Below are 14,688 nucleotides of genomic sequence, written 5' to 3' on the forward strand. Positions count from 1 at the left end.
CTACGGAAACAGCCTCGAGAACAAGCCAGCGCTGGCTTTGACGACAAGAAGAAACCAGTACCTGATGATGCTGGAAATAAACCTCCAGGCTGGGTCAGGCCACCTGCCAGCGAGCCCTCAGGCCATGCGGTGTTTGGCTAGAAAGGGTTTCAGAGGTCACCTGCCCCCCAGCAGCAGGGCCCCCACCCAGTGGCAGCACCCCCTCCCCCAGCGGCAGGGGCCTTTTGGGGAGGGGGAATTCCTCCTCCCTCCAAGTCCTCAGCTGGACTAAGAAATCAATTTACATGGGGGCACTGGGATTGTTGCTCAGTCAGTTAAATATCTGACTTCAGCCCATGATCTCACAGTCCGTGAGTTCGAGCCCCGCGTCAGGCTCTGCGCTGACAGCTCGGAGCCTGGAGCCTGCTTCGGATTCTGTGTCTCCCTCACTTTCTGCTCCTCCCCTGCTCATGCGCTCGCTCTCTCTCAAAAATAAACACTAAAAAGAAGAAGGAGAAGGAGAAGGAGAAGGAGAAGGAGAAGGAGAAGGAGAAGGAGAAGAAGGGAGAAAGAAAGGTGTTTGGTAAGTTTCACTGCTCACATGGCAAATGGTTGATACTTACCCTCCTTATGGGAAGATTTTTGCATTTAGATACTAATCTCCCTGAGGGGCACCTGGGTGGCTCAGTCGGTTACGCATCTGACTTCAGCTCAGGTCTCGATCTCACAGTCTGTGAGTTCGAGCCCGCCCAGCATCAGGCTCTGTGCTGACAGCTCGGAGCCTGGAGCCTGCTTCGGATTCTGTGACTCCCTCTCTCTCCGCCTCTTCCCCCTCTCACAATCTGTCTCTCTTTCTCTCTAAAAAATTAAACATTAAAAAAAAAAAGGAATTCAATTTACACGGAACGGATCAACAGAGGAAAGGCCCAAAGCTGCTTCACACACGCACAGAACACACGCACAGAGGCCCGGTAATGAAACTGGGACCCAAGAGATGACCAAGTCAGGCAGATTTTACACGGTGTAGACAAAGAGACGAGAAGTTTGTGAGGAATTGACAGGTTAAGGAAAACAGGGGTTTGTGAGCTTTAACCAGTATGGAATTCTCTGCAGTTTGGGCTGAGGTCATGGACGAGTAAGAAAGTCAGCAGGTTTGTTTCCACCGCTTTCTCGGCGATCAAGGCCCCATCTCTGGTGATGAGGGTGTGTCTTTTCACTTGTTACAGCAGGAAGGGTATTTTTCACGTGGGGGTTTGTTTCCACTGAAAGGAGGAGGGTCTGAAGGCCCTTGGGCCCGGTGTTTCTCTGGAATAATCACTCTGCCACAGGGGCACATTCTGGGGTGGCCTGTCCTTGACCCCACAGCCCCACCTTGCTGGTCCTCAACCATCAAAGCCTTAGCACTTCCTATGGAATCAGCATCTGGGGGTGGCAGGCCTGGAGTCTGCATTTGTAACCACATGCTTTCATGTGGTTCCGATGTGCCGCAAAGTCGGGGACCCCCCCCCACCCTGGGAGCACCCCAGTGCGGCTGTACCCAGGGTCACAAGGCAGTCCGTTCACCGGTGCGGGCCAGTGTGCAGGCTTTTTTATGTTAAATTAAAACCTGCACCCCATTAAGCCCTGCTGGTCCCTGTTCCCTCTGTGGAGGACACGGAATGAAGACGCCCCCTACTCCCCATGTTTACTCCTGTAAACAGGAAGTTAACACTGAGGCCTGCGCACAAGTGTGTTAAAAGATACTTTCTTAAAATAAAATAATGACTCCCATGAAAATATAAGATGAACATATGTCCAAGATTTTATTTAACTCATTAAAGAAGGAGGGAACTAGTAGGTGTTTTTTGTTTTTTGTTTTTTAATAGTTCAAAGGAGAAACTAAAAGAGAAGCCAGTTAGGAATGCAGGATTGAGGGGCGCCTGGTGGCTCAGTCGGTGAAGCGTCCGACTCTTGATTTCAGCTCAGGTCATAGTCTTACGATTTGTGAGTTCGAGCCCCGCGTCGGGCTCTGTGCTGACCTGCTTGAGATTCTCTCTCTCCCTCTCTCTCTGCCCTCCCCTGTTCTCAGGCTCACTCAGTCTCTGTCAAAATAAATAAATAAGCTTTAAAAAAATAATGAAATTAAAACAAACAAACAAATAAAATGTCTTCCAGACAAGGTCACATGGCCCGTAGGATAGGGTGGACAGGGTAACTGAGGGCTAATCCACCCCTTTTCCCACTGACACACAGACACCTGCCTATCAGTGCCAGGGAGATGCAGGACATGCAGGCCTGGGCCACCCAGTCCCCCCGGGGGAGCTGCCAATCCACGCTTGTCCCTGACCGGTCACCCGGCGCTGTCCGTGCTCTGTCCCAGGACCGGACACCCCGCGCCGTCCCAGCTCTGTCCCAGGACCGGTCACCCTACACTGTTCTCCGAACACTCCGCCAGTATTGACACAAGCCCCCCATTCAGTGTGAGTTTCAACAAACAACCATTACCTGTGTTTTAGTAATCTGTATCACCAACTCTCCACGTGGAGCTCGAACTCATGACCCCAAGATCAAGAGCCCCCACGCTCCACCGACTGAGCCTTTTAGTGTAAGTACGTCCCTGCAGTATCTGGGGCACACTTAAACTAAAAAAACACTGGTGTTAACCTGAAATTCGAATTCACCTGCGAAGATGTCTGTATTTGCCAGCCCGGCAGCCCTGCCCGTGATCATCACAGGCCTGGAGGCCTTGGAACCCGGTGCTGCCGGTGGCCAGGTGTGCGACAGTGGTAGTGGGTGGGCCGGGCGCTCGCACCTGTGAGACCAGGGCGTCGCTGCGAGGCTCCCACGAGGTGACCTCTGCACAGCCGCTGGGACAGTGTCTGGCACAAAGTCGGGGACTAACTGATGGCAGCGAATCTAGTCCCCCCCCTCCTTACTGCCCTGGGGGTGCGGAGTGAGCTATAGGTCCGGCAGCAGGTGGCGGACCCCACCCACGGCGCCGAGGTCACCCCCGCGGGGAGGCACCCCCGCCCCAACCGTGCTCCGCGCCGGGAGGCCACACCCCCACCGGGAGGCCACGCCCCGCGGCGCCGAGGCCACATCCCTCCTGAAGGCCACACCCCCGCCCACGGCGCCGGCGCCGAGGCCACACTCCCGCCCGGAGGCCACACCCCGCGGCGCCGAGGCCACACCCCTCCCGGAGGCCACACCCCGCGGCGCCGAGGCCACACCCCGCCGGGAGGGGGCGCCTCCCGCTGGGGGAATCACAGCCTGCAGAGCTGCAGACCGCAGTCCAGCCGCAGCGCACCGGGCCCGGCCGCGCCCCTGCAGACACAGGCTCGCCCTCGCTCGCCGCGCCCCTGCAGAACCGGCCCTCGCTCGCCGCGCCCCTGCCCAGACCCCCACCATGGCCGGCATCGCGGCCAAGCTGGCGAAGGACCGAGAGGCGGCCGACGGGCTGGGCTCGCACGAAAAGGCCATCAAGTACCTCAACCAGGACTACGAGGCGCTGCGGGACGAGTGCCTGGAGGCCGGGACGCTCTTCCAGGACCCCTCCTTCCCGGCCATCCCTTCTTCCCTGGGCTTCAAGGAGCTGGGACCCTACTCCAGCAAGACGCAGGGCATCGTGTGGAAGCGGCCCACGGTAGGCGGCGCGGCGGGGTGCGCGGTGGGGGGAACTCGGGGGCATGGGAGGGGTGCGCGGGTCCGGGGAGGAGTCCGAGGGGGCAGGGAGTCCGGAGAGGAGTCCGGGGGGCGGGACAGGGGGTCCGGGGTGCGGGGTCCAGGCCTCCGGCCGAGGGCCTGCGCCGGCCGCCGGGAGCGCGCCCCTCCCCGTTACTCGGCGCCCGCGCGTCCGCCCCGCGGCCCGGCCCCTCCCCGCCCCGGCGCTGCCCCGGCCGGTCCGGCGCGCCCTGCCCTCCAGCGCGGTTAGCAGGCCCAACCGGGGAGCCGCCTTCGGACTCCACGGAAAGTCGCGGTGACGTCAGGGGGTCCCGAGGAAACTAATCGGAGTCCCGTGGGGAGATGGCGGGAGGAGGGGCTGCGGGGAAAGGAGGGAGCTGGGAGGCAGGCAGTATGTGACCAGGAAAAGGGGGGCTCCAACTCTGCTTCGGTCTGCTTCGGTCTGCTTCGGTCTGCTTCGGGGAGGGCGGGATCCACAGCCTGGGGCCTTTGTGAGTGAGGACTGTCTCATGCGTGGTGGTTACATGTGTCCAATCAGAGTTCCCTGTTTAGTTTTCCAGATGGGAGCTGGCCAGACCTCGGCCAAATATTTACCCTGATGATTAAGGAAGGGCTGGGGTGGTGCAGCAAGGGCCAAATGTTCCTCCTCATTGCCTGGCCCACAATCGTCCCTGGGGAAGCTCGGGGCCCCTCTAAGCTCCCTTGTCCTGTACCTCCTGCCCTGGCAGGCCTTGGGACAGCTTGCCCTCTGATGTGGTCGCGCCCCCCCCCCCCGCCCCCCCAACCCCAGCTGGCCTTGGATTCCCTGCCACCTGCACCTCTGCAGACTTCATGGGCTTCCCCCACCAGACCCAAACAAGGATCCAGCCTCTAGATTCCTGACTGGAGAGTAAGGTTGCTGCCCTGCGACCACTCCTCTGTACCTCCCAGGTCACCTCCTGGTACCCCAAACCCCCCGCCCCCCATAGGCCGCAAGTGCTGTAGGAATGCCCCGGACCCTGAGTTCATTCTCTGTCACCTGAGGGGTGACCCTGCCTGAACCATTTACCCTCTCCGCCTCCATTTCTTCATCTAAAAGGAAACATGTTGCCTAAATGTTTTTCTCTTTATTTATCTCTCTTTATCTTTTGTTATTCATCACTGAGCCCTGTGGACTTCCCTCAGGTATTTTCACAATTTAGAGAGACAGTTGCATATTATGGTCCTTCCTACTGAACTGGGGGGACCAGGGGGCCAGCATGTGTATCATTCACCGATACACCCCAGAGCCCAGCAGGGCTAATGCTCTTTGCAACATCCATTCACCCATCCAGCAATATTTACGGAGCACATATTCAATGCCGGGCTCTGTCTCCAGTGTTTGGAATATGTCCGTGAACAGGGAGATGGCGATTCTTCGCGGAATGAGTGAGTGAATGAATGCAGGAGTGTAACGAGCTTCCTCTGAAATTATAGTTGTGGAAGTGGTCGAGAAGAGAGCGCATTCCCCTGGCATTAGCATAGCGCTTCACTCACAGTTTACAAAGTGCGTTTACGCACTCCTTCACTTAACTCCTGCGTTCATTCCGTAAGCATTAACTGAGTACCTACTGTGTACCAGGCACAGTGCATATAGTTTCTGCCTCTTTCGACTTTAGGGGCAGGTGGAAATGCCTGTAGGGCTTCCAGACAGGAAAGAGGCCTGGAGCCATTTCAGGACCCCTGCTTAGGGGAGGCTGTTACGGTCCCATTCTGTGGTTGAAGAAATGGGGGCCTGCAGAAGTTAATATGTGCTCTCACGGGTGTCCGGGGTGGAACCAGGAGGCTGTCCAGTCTGTGGGTGTGCAGAGCCCTCGGCTTGCAACTGCCCTCTGCCTCCGCCCTAACTTCTCCAGCACCGCTGTGGTTGGGGTCAAGCAGGGGAGACAAAATGGCCCCCGGATTTGGACACGAGCAAGGTCATTGGTGACTTTAACAGGGCAAGTGCCGTGGGAAGGGGTGCAGCGCCTGGCTGCTATGGCCTCCAAGGGGGGGGTGTCCCAGCTACATTCTGAGGGTGTCTGTGGAAGGGACAGGTTAGTGGTGGGCAGGGCCGGATTTGGGGGTTGAGAGGCTGTGGCAGGTGAGAACGACCTCTGTGCTGAGTCAAGGAGGAGGAAGGGACGGGAGACAGGCAGCGAGGAGGAGGTGGGGGAACAGGGTCCCCAGGAAGGGAGAGCGGGGAGGGGTCGGCGCAGGAGGGCAGAGGGTGTGCTCCTTCCCAGGCCTGGAGCTCACGGGCTGGGGAGGGGGCTGCAGTTAACGCAGGCAGGAAACCACAGCTAGGACCGGCGTGAGTCCCATTGTTCCCTGAGCACAAACCTCCCTGAGAGGTTCAGGACTCGCTTACACCGCCTCAAACCTGCTTCTCCTGCCTCTGGGCTCCGGGAGGATCAGCACCTTGTCCTCCCCTGATAATAATAACAGGTGATGTCTGTGGAGCGCTTACAGAGGCGTCTCAGCATACTTGTCACACCGTCCCCATTTTACGGATGAGGAAACTGAGGCCGAAGGAGGGGAAGGAACTTGCCAGAGTCCTAGAACCCACGAAAGTGGCAGGGCCTGGGTTCCGGCCCCGGTGGTGTAAATCCAGACCCCACACCCTCGGCCGCCCCCCTGGGACTGTCACAGCCGTGTTGAATCCAGTGCCCCCATGCTGGGCACAAGGTCAGTTTTCTAAGCACCCCTGGAGCCTTCTTTGACAGGGCTGCCCCTGCAGCCCCCTGGAAAAATCCATCGGGGTTAGGCACCCGGCACACGGAGGAACAGCGGCGGGAGCCCCGTGTGCAGGTTAGTCTGCTGCAGGGGTGCTCGGCTGGCGGGGAGCTCGCCTCGGCAGAAGCTCGTTCTCACTGTCCGTCCCCCGAAACAGACCGACCTGGGCACGAAAGGAATGTGCTTTGCTATAGATTTCGGCTGCAGGGCGGGGGCCGGACTGGGGCACACCCGGGAAAGGCTCCTGCTTGACCGGAGGGGCGCTCCGGGGGCCGTGGGGTGGAGCCCTTGCAAACCGGGTTTGCCGGAGCTGATGAGAACCCTGATTTATGCCCCGGCTTCCTCTGTGGCTCTGGGGTGGGGTGAGGGCTTCAGAATCCGGAAACACCGAGGGAGGGCGGCAGGAGGGGCCAGAACGGTTCAACAGTGGCTCCCACCAGGCCACTTGCGGGACAATCCCGAGGCCTGAACGCCCTCAGAGACTTGTTGCTAATCAGTTAGAGGAGCTCCGGAGCAGAACGAGCTGGTTGTGTGCCCGTGAGTTCAAATCCCGGTGCCCTCTGTCACAGAGCGCTCGCTGTAACTTCCCACACATTGTTCTCCGTGGTTTTATCTCCTTCGCCTGCGTCCTCACCCGCAGAATGGGGACGCGCCCGTCTGTGTTCCTGGAGGGGCTCCGTGAGATAAAGCGCCACACGCAGCCCTGCTCTACGGCAGGTTCACAGGACGTGGATGCTGCAAGTGTCCTGGCCCCGTGAATGAATTCAGAAGGCTAGAAAGTTCCCCTGCACATACCCAGCAGCACCACCAGACAGGGCACAACTAAACACCAAACCGCAGAGTACAAGTGCGCTGGGGCCCAGAATCCCGGAGATGAGCCAGGGCTGGGCGGTGAAGGAGGGCTTCCTGGAGGAGGCGGCAGTGAGTCATGAAATGTGGTCTGAGGCGAAACAGAGAGTTGGGCGGGGAGAGGTGCAGGGACAGAGGAGGGGGGCTGGTGTGGCTGGCGGGGCAGCTCCGGAGGCTGAAGGGACTCCACACGTGGCAGAGAGGTGGCATCGTGGCCCCGGGCGTGGCGACACGAGCGCTGGGGTTCCACGGAGCAGGGGAATGATAAGGACCCAGGGTGGTCTGTCTATAACTGCAGAACTTCTCCGAGGGGGGAGCGGAAGGGGGGAAGGCGCCTGCTGCGCCCACCGGGAACCGAGGTGTCCTGACCGCAAAAGCGTGTGCTGGTGGCTTGATGGCACCTTGTGGGTCTCGTTCCCAGGAGATCTGCGACGACCCCGAGTTTATTGTTGGAGGAGCCACCCGCACAGACATCTGCCAAGGAGCCCTGGGTAAGTGAGGCATCTGAAGGGGCTGCGGGGTCCTGTCTGCGAGGCCCCACCTTCCCTCCCCTCTCAGGAAGCCCGGTGATTTCCATTTCCAGAAGCTTCCTGGAATTTCTCCCCCTCCCCCCGCCCAGGGGTCCACGCCGAGGCTCACAGATGCGCCAGTGTGCCCCGAGGCCCCCTGTGCCCCCTGCTCTGGGCTGCTGTTGGGGTGTTGGCCTCCACCCCCTGGGGACTGCCTTGCTCGCGGCCTGTGACATGGCGGGCTGCGGGCTGAGGGCCAGGGGACGACTCTGGTCTCCGGGCTCAGGGACCTGGATGGGGACTCAGTGCGAGGGAAGAGGACGCCGTCTGCTGCAGGAAGTTCAGGCCCCAGGGCGTCCTCCGCTCGCTGTGGCATCACGACAGCGGGAGGCGGCCTTGGTGGGTGTGATGTGCACGTACAGCAGGCAGGTGGGCGCGGGTCTGAGGCGGAGGGCTCGCCGCGTCCCGCGTCGGTGGGAAACTCCCGAGTCTGTGGAGGGGTCTGGACAGTTGTCTAAGATGCTCACAGAATCCGCTCGTGGTAAATGGCGGATGTCCGCTCCCGTAGACCTGTGTCCCCTACCGTCTTCAGCCTGCCCCCTACGCGGCTCCGTCGGGAGCAAAACTGACCTGAACTGCACCTCCTCTCCTGGCCCGCTTGGCACAGGCCCTGGTGCCCAAAGCAGGAGCAGCCATGTGTCCCGAGTGAGTACCGGGTGCCAGACGCTGAGCTGTGACAGCAAAGTCCCCACGGCCCTGTGATTATTCCCGGTGTATAGGCGAGGACGTTGAGGCCCGGGGAGCTGGGGGTCTGGCCCACGGGCGCAGACGGTCTGACCCCGGGGCCGTCGCATTAGGCCCTGGGCTAGACTTGTGCAAGAGGGCCTGGAAAGTTCCGGGCCCTGCCGGGGGTCAGGGCAGCTGTGTGAATCGTCAGGCTGGGCGCCCCAGGAGCCCCACGGGAAATGCCTCTTCGAGAACCCGGCCAGCCAGTCTGAGCCTGGCCTGTGCGTGTGTGCAGATGCCTGAGATGCCCGAGCACATTCTTACCTGCAGGAATCCTCCCCCATCCTCCCCCCTCGTTCCTTTCCACCCCCTCCCCCCCCGCCAGAAGATAGAAGCCTCTCCTCGAGCGATGGGACGTAACAGGCCCGCAAGTTGGCAGAAGCCTTGGCCAACCCTGGGGTTTGGGAGATCCCATACATGGCAGCTGTCACACCTGGCCTGTCACACGCAGCTGGCCCTCGCTCCACACCTGGCCCGCACTCCACACCGGCCACCCTCCACACCGGCCCGCACCCCACACTGGCCCGCGGAGTGTTAGGACACCTTAAGGGCCAAATTGTAACAGTTGCAGGATTTAAACCTCGTTTAAATAGCACCGGGCTTCTGGAAAGGAGCCGGCGGAGCTCACGTTCCTGGGGTGAAGGCCCTGGAGTGGATCGAACGGAAACAAAACTGCGCGTGATAAGCCCGCTTAGAACGCCCCTGCTGGCGTGTCCTTCCTGAGCTGTCTCACGCCGTGTCGCCGTCTGGCTGTCTTAGCCTTCCTCTCGGAGGCTCCTGGATCGATGACCATCTGTGACATGTGGTTGACGGAGCTCTCGCCCTGACTCTGGGCACGGGGTGGTCACTGTCGCCAAGTGCCAGCAGGCTCGGAAGCATCTGGAAGGGGGCGCTGTGGCAGCGGCACCTGGTCACACGAACAGAGGTGGCAGCCAGGGCTCCCGTCTTAGATCGTAGGCGCGTTGTCACTCGGAACCTCCGTGTCTTCTAAAAATGGGGGGAAACGGGGCAAATGGTGTGGCCTCAGAGATGCCCTGAGATGAAGACACACATGCAACCCCCCCCCCAAACTTGACCACTAGTAAGTATCGGAAAGCAGTTTTAGATAAATTTTGTTAATGTTTATTTTTGAGAGAGAGAGAGAGAGGGACAGAGCACAAGCAGGGGAAGAACAGAGAGAGAGGGGGACACAGAATCAGAAGCAGGCTCCAGGCCCCGAGCCGTCAGCACAGAGCCCGACGCGGGGCTCGAACCCACGCACCGCGAGATCGTGACCTGAGCCGAAGTCGGACGCCCAACCGACCGAGCCACCCAGGCGCCCCTAGATGATTTAAATGATAGTTTTCAAAAGTCATTCGTATGATAGGTGCCTTTTAAGAAACGTAATAGGCTTTATTTTTCAGTGCAGTTGTAGATTCACAGAAGAATTGGGAAGATAGTAGAGAATTCCATTCCCCCCACCCCCACCTCACGGTCCCTGCGCTTGTTACGTCAATATCTGTCATCGTTAAGCAAAGTCTGTACTTTCTTTAGATTCACGTCCTGACTCTGAGCCGGGATCCCATTCAGCGACCGCGTGACGTGTCGACTCACGTCAGCTTGGCTCTTCAGGTGGCAGGTTCAGATTCTCCTTGCTTTGCATGGATGTTGCAGGACGTTGTAGGGGGCTGTAGGGTGTCGCAGGACGCCCTGTATGGAATTTGCAGGTGCCTTTTTAAAAACTAATGCGTGTAGTTTAAAAACAAAAAGGACTGGGACTGGGGCTCCTGGGGGGGCTCAGTCGGTTAAGTGTCCGAGTCTTGATTTTGGCTCAGGTCGTGATCTCAGGGTTCATGGGTTCGAGCCCCAAGTCGGGCTCCATGCTGACAGCATGGAACCTGCTTGGGATGCCCTCTGTCTGTCTCCCTCCGTCCCTCCCTCCCTCTCTCTCCCTCTCTCTCTGCCTCTCCCCCACACCCGAGCTCTCTCTCTCTCTCAAAAAAAAAAGAAAAAAGGACTAAGAACTAAGTGTCAGCTGCTTTCATGGAGAAAGTAAGTGCCTTCCCTTGTGCTTCTCGGCTGGCGCGTCCTCCGCCCCACGGGGCCCCTCCGCTCTCGCTCTCGGAGCAAATGTGAGGCGCCCGTGAGTCATTTCCTCCCACCGCCCCCCTGCCAGCTGTAAACGCTCCGTCAGGGCCTTGCTTCCCGTGTGCTCCCAGATCCCTTCCTGCCGCCGGGAAGTCTGGAGCACTAGGCCTGCTGTTCGGCAGGACCGGTGGGGGGGGTCCCTGTCCTGCCCTGGCTGCCCAGCCGGGCCCACCACACAGCAGGGCTCCTGATCTCCCGCCCCCTCGCTGCACACGCTTGCAGCGGAGGCCCCAGAGTGCCCAAGAGGACTTTATGGGGTTCCCCTGCCCCCTGCCGGCACAGTGACTGGGCCTTTGTGGGGTGCTCCCTTGGATCCGTTTTCCTGAGGTCCCGCTACTTGTGACACTGAGAGGATGCTACCCTCTGCTGGCGGACCCCAGTCCCTCCCACACCCGCCACGGGGCTCAGCCTGTGTCCGTGACAGTAACGTCCCTGCTCCGCGGTCCCAGGAGCCTGGCTCGGATCACCCCACCAGTGTCCACGCAGCGGCAGTGCGGGCGAGGGAGCCCCGGGCTGAGGGTGGTCCACACGGCGCCCGGCGCCTGGCCAGCGGGTGCACTCCAACGCTGAAGGACGGGGTCCGTGTCTGCACTCTGTGCCGTGAGCCACTTGGGAGCCCCTGAGGAGGGACTAATGCAGGCGAGGAGCTGGGTTTAATTTTCCAAGTGTAACTGCCAGGAGCCTCGTGTGCGTCGCAGCTACCCAGGGGGTGGCGCAGCGGGCCGTGTCGGGGTCCAGCCTCCCGTCCCTTGCCCTCGGGCAGGACGGTCCCCGCAGGCCTGTGCGTCCCCCCCAGAGCCACGCAACAGGCGTGACTAGCGGGGTCAGGAGTGAGCACGTGCATGTGCGTCAGGCAGAGCGTGGCCTCGGCTCGGCCACTCGGCTCTCGCTTTGGGCGAATCCTGGGGTCTTCAGGCCTCTGTTGTCCTCATCCGCGAACGCCAAGGGGCTGAGATGACACTAGGCAATGCCGACGGGCGCGTGGCATGGGCCTTAGAAGCTGCAGGTTGGAGGTTGTCTTCGGGGACGAGCAGCTCAGGTGAGGCTGGGGGCGGCGCGTGTAGCTGTGCGACTCGGTTTCTCCATCTGGCCGGGGGGCCGCATCAGAGGGAAGGACCCGTGCTTCGTGGGCCGCTTTGTCATGTGACCTGGCCGCCCCCCCCCCCCACCGGAGGCTCTGTCCCCGTTCTGTGCTGCGAGGGCCCGCAGGGGCTCCGGAGGTGAGGGGCTCCCTGCTGTGGGCCATGGGGGCAGCAGGGACGGGGGAGGAGGGGCGTGGGTCCACGAGCTGGGACCTCAGAGGAAACAGGCACCTGGTGGCTTCTTCCTCCTGGTCTGGGCGGCAGGGCCTCCCTTCCGAGCGTCCCTGATCCAGGCAAGTGCAGAGTGAGGCTGGGAACCTCAGGGCTGTGTCTTCAGCTCTCCCCACCCCCCAGCCTCCTTTTAGGGCCCTGCTCCAGCAGGGGAAGGGAGGGGTCACTGGCTGCTGGCTGCCAGCTGGTTAACCAAGGCTGACAGGTGGGAGTAAGAGGGGACCCGAGGGGTATCCCCTCCCCACAGCCGTTGATGTAAATGAGAAGTGATTGAGTGTCGTCTGGGGGGGGGGGAATTCCAGTTTGTGGCTACCCTCTTCCCTCTTCTGGGCTGCTCTCGGCATGAAACCGTCACGGAAGGGACGCCCCCAGTGACTCATCAGCCACCATCTCAAGGCCTGGGCCCCTGGCAGGGTGTGCACGTCCTGTGGAGAAGCTCCGGGGTGACCTGGGGGCGGGGTCTCCCAGCTGCTGGACACTGTTAACCACAGGTGTGTCTGCAGGGTCAAGTGTGGGCGGAAGCAGCCTCGGCATCTTGGTCTGTTTGGTGTTTACGTCGCCGTCACCACGGAAAGCAAAGGAAAAACACCGAGGCAGTGAGCCCCGGGTCAAGCAGGACGGGAGGCAGGGCAGGGCTCCCCGGCCTCAGGGCCGTGGACGGTGGGGGCCGGGTGCTCGTGGGGGCTGTGCCACCACCCACTAGATGCGCCAGCCCCCCACCCAAAGCTGACAGTCAGAAATGCATCCAGACGGATTCCCTGGGGTGGGGGAGGGGAGTTGGTGACCACGCCCCTGGGGGTGAACCATATAGGCAGGTCCCACAGGCCCTGAGAGAAGCAACCGTGGGGCGTGCTGAGGCTGGGAGGGCTTCCTGGAGGCAGCGGGCTGGCCTTGGGCTGTCTGCTCTGTCGGAGATGAAGAGCTTCCTCGGTCTTCGTTTTTGGTGTGTGCGTGTGTGTGTGTGTGTGTGTGTGCGCGTGTGTGCGTGTGTGCATGTGCCGCATGTGTGCATCATGGACACAGACACATATGTGCTCACGGTGACACAGGCCCTGCCCTCACGAATCTTCTGTTCTCTGGGGACAGGCCACAGCAGCCGTGCTGGGACGTGAGGACCCACAGCTGGGACGGGGGACAAAAGCCCAGCGTCTCCTGGACTCTGTGCCTCAGCTTCCTGCTTGCGGAGGGAAGGGCTGATGGCAGGGGCAGAGAGGGAGCACCCAGACGTATCACCGTGCTCCCCGCTGGGAGAAACTCCCGGCAGCCGCAGGTGTTAGTAACCTCTGTCCGTGCCCCGCAGGGGGCCCCAGGTGACCTCGGTCGTGCACCAAGCTGCCCTTCAGGACGAGGGCGAAGGCCCGGGGAGCACAGCCCTGGAAATGTACTGACACGGCTGTGTCTGAATTCACCTTTTCAGAAGGGCCTTGAAGGACCCATTCATAAGGCGGCTGGGGAGGCCGTGTCCTGGGCGCGGCCTGTGTGGGGAATGGGGGGGTGCCTGGAGGCGGGTGAGCCCCCCTGGACACAGTCAAGCCTTTGTCGGGGTCCAGAGGGCGAGGCGGCTGTGCCCAAGGACCCAGAGACACAACCAGTCCCACTTTTCCCAGGCAAGTTAGGAGGGAGGGGTTCCCTGGAGCCCAGGAGCAGGTGCCTGAGGGTGGGCCAGAGAGACGGTCACCAAATAGTCCTCAGACACGTGAATAAATGAGTACAGGAAGTCTCTCTGCCTTAGGCACAAAATTCGTGGGTAAAAATCCCTCTGAAAACCCACGGCAAGTCACATGGGGAGAACGTGGTCATCCACCCGCAGGGGCAGGGGCGGTTGTGTTCTGTAAGGGGCCCCCCCAAGCCCACCCCCATTGTCAGCTGTCACCCCTTCCGGGGCCACAGACCCCGGCCTCGGAGACATCTCCCGTTTGCGGTCCTTCCGCCAGAAGAAGGCGTGTGGTCACATTTCACCTTCACGCAGAGCATTTGGGGTTCATCTCTGAAGCCCCCCCCCCCATGGACCTCGGCTTCCCTATCCGCCTGCATGGCCAAGAAAACCTGGGGTCAGAGAAAGGGAGACATGTCCCCGGGTTCATACACCACGAGCGGGGCGGGCTTCAAATCCGGTCTTCTTAGCCCGCAGCCTGTGCTCGTCCCACCTGGGTCCCCGCCCCCCACCCCGGCCGTCGGGGGTTCCTGAAGGCCCAGCGTGGAACAGGGTGTGCGGGGGCCATGCTGGAAGGACACACCCAGGCAGAGTGGGCAGACAGGGCAGCCGAGAGCCAGAACCAGAACCAGACGGGAACCGGGGAGGGTGGAGTCTGCCCAGGTACCTCCAGGGGTGACAGAGGTGAGGGAAGGATCCGGAGAGCGCAGGTGAGGGAAGGTGAAGGAAGGTTCCAGTGAGGGCAGGTGAGGGAAGTTCCAGTGACGGAAGGTGACGGAAGGTTCCAGTGAAGGCAGGCGATGGGAGGTGACAGAAGGTTCCAGTGAGGTCAGCTGCTTGAGGGAACAGGTGCGCACACAGCCTGGAGCACACACACCTGTGCAGGGACCCAGAGGTCCCTGCTGGGGAGGGGAGGGTCTCTGTCCACCTAAGTGAAGGACAAGTCAGCCTTGAGGCCCTGAACCCTGCCCCGGTGATTTCTAGAATGCTGGCCTTCTAGCTGCCCCTGGCCCGGCCTCGGACCCCCTTGCTCTCCAGGGCACTACTCAGGTCCGGTCTCCGAGCAGAGCAAGGACTG

At 60.8% G+C, this 14,688-nt stretch overlaps 1 protein-coding gene across 1 annotated transcript in view; it reads left to right on the forward strand.

The window, feature by feature from the left end:
- The first annotated feature begins 3,205 nt into the window (after positions 1 to 3,205).
- The window catches only part of CAPN2 (calpain 2), a 37,597-nt gene continuing 26,114 nt past the window's right edge, over positions 3,206 to 14,688 (forward strand). The window contains exons 1-2 of the mRNA XM_042976867.1: positions 3,206 to 3,601; positions 7,643 to 7,712. Coding sequence (XP_042832801.1) covers positions 3,365 to 3,601; positions 7,643 to 7,712 — 307 coding nt within the window. The 5' untranslated portion in view covers positions 3,206 to 3,364. The remainder of the gene's footprint in view (positions 3,602 to 7,642; positions 7,713 to 14,688) is intronic.

The sequence above is a fragment of the Panthera tigris genome, chromosome F3 (assembly GCF_018350195.1).
Source record: "Panthera tigris isolate Pti1 chromosome F3, P.tigris_Pti1_mat1.1, whole genome shotgun sequence".
Taxonomy (NCBI): domain Eukaryota; kingdom Metazoa; phylum Chordata; class Mammalia; order Carnivora; family Felidae; genus Panthera; species Panthera tigris.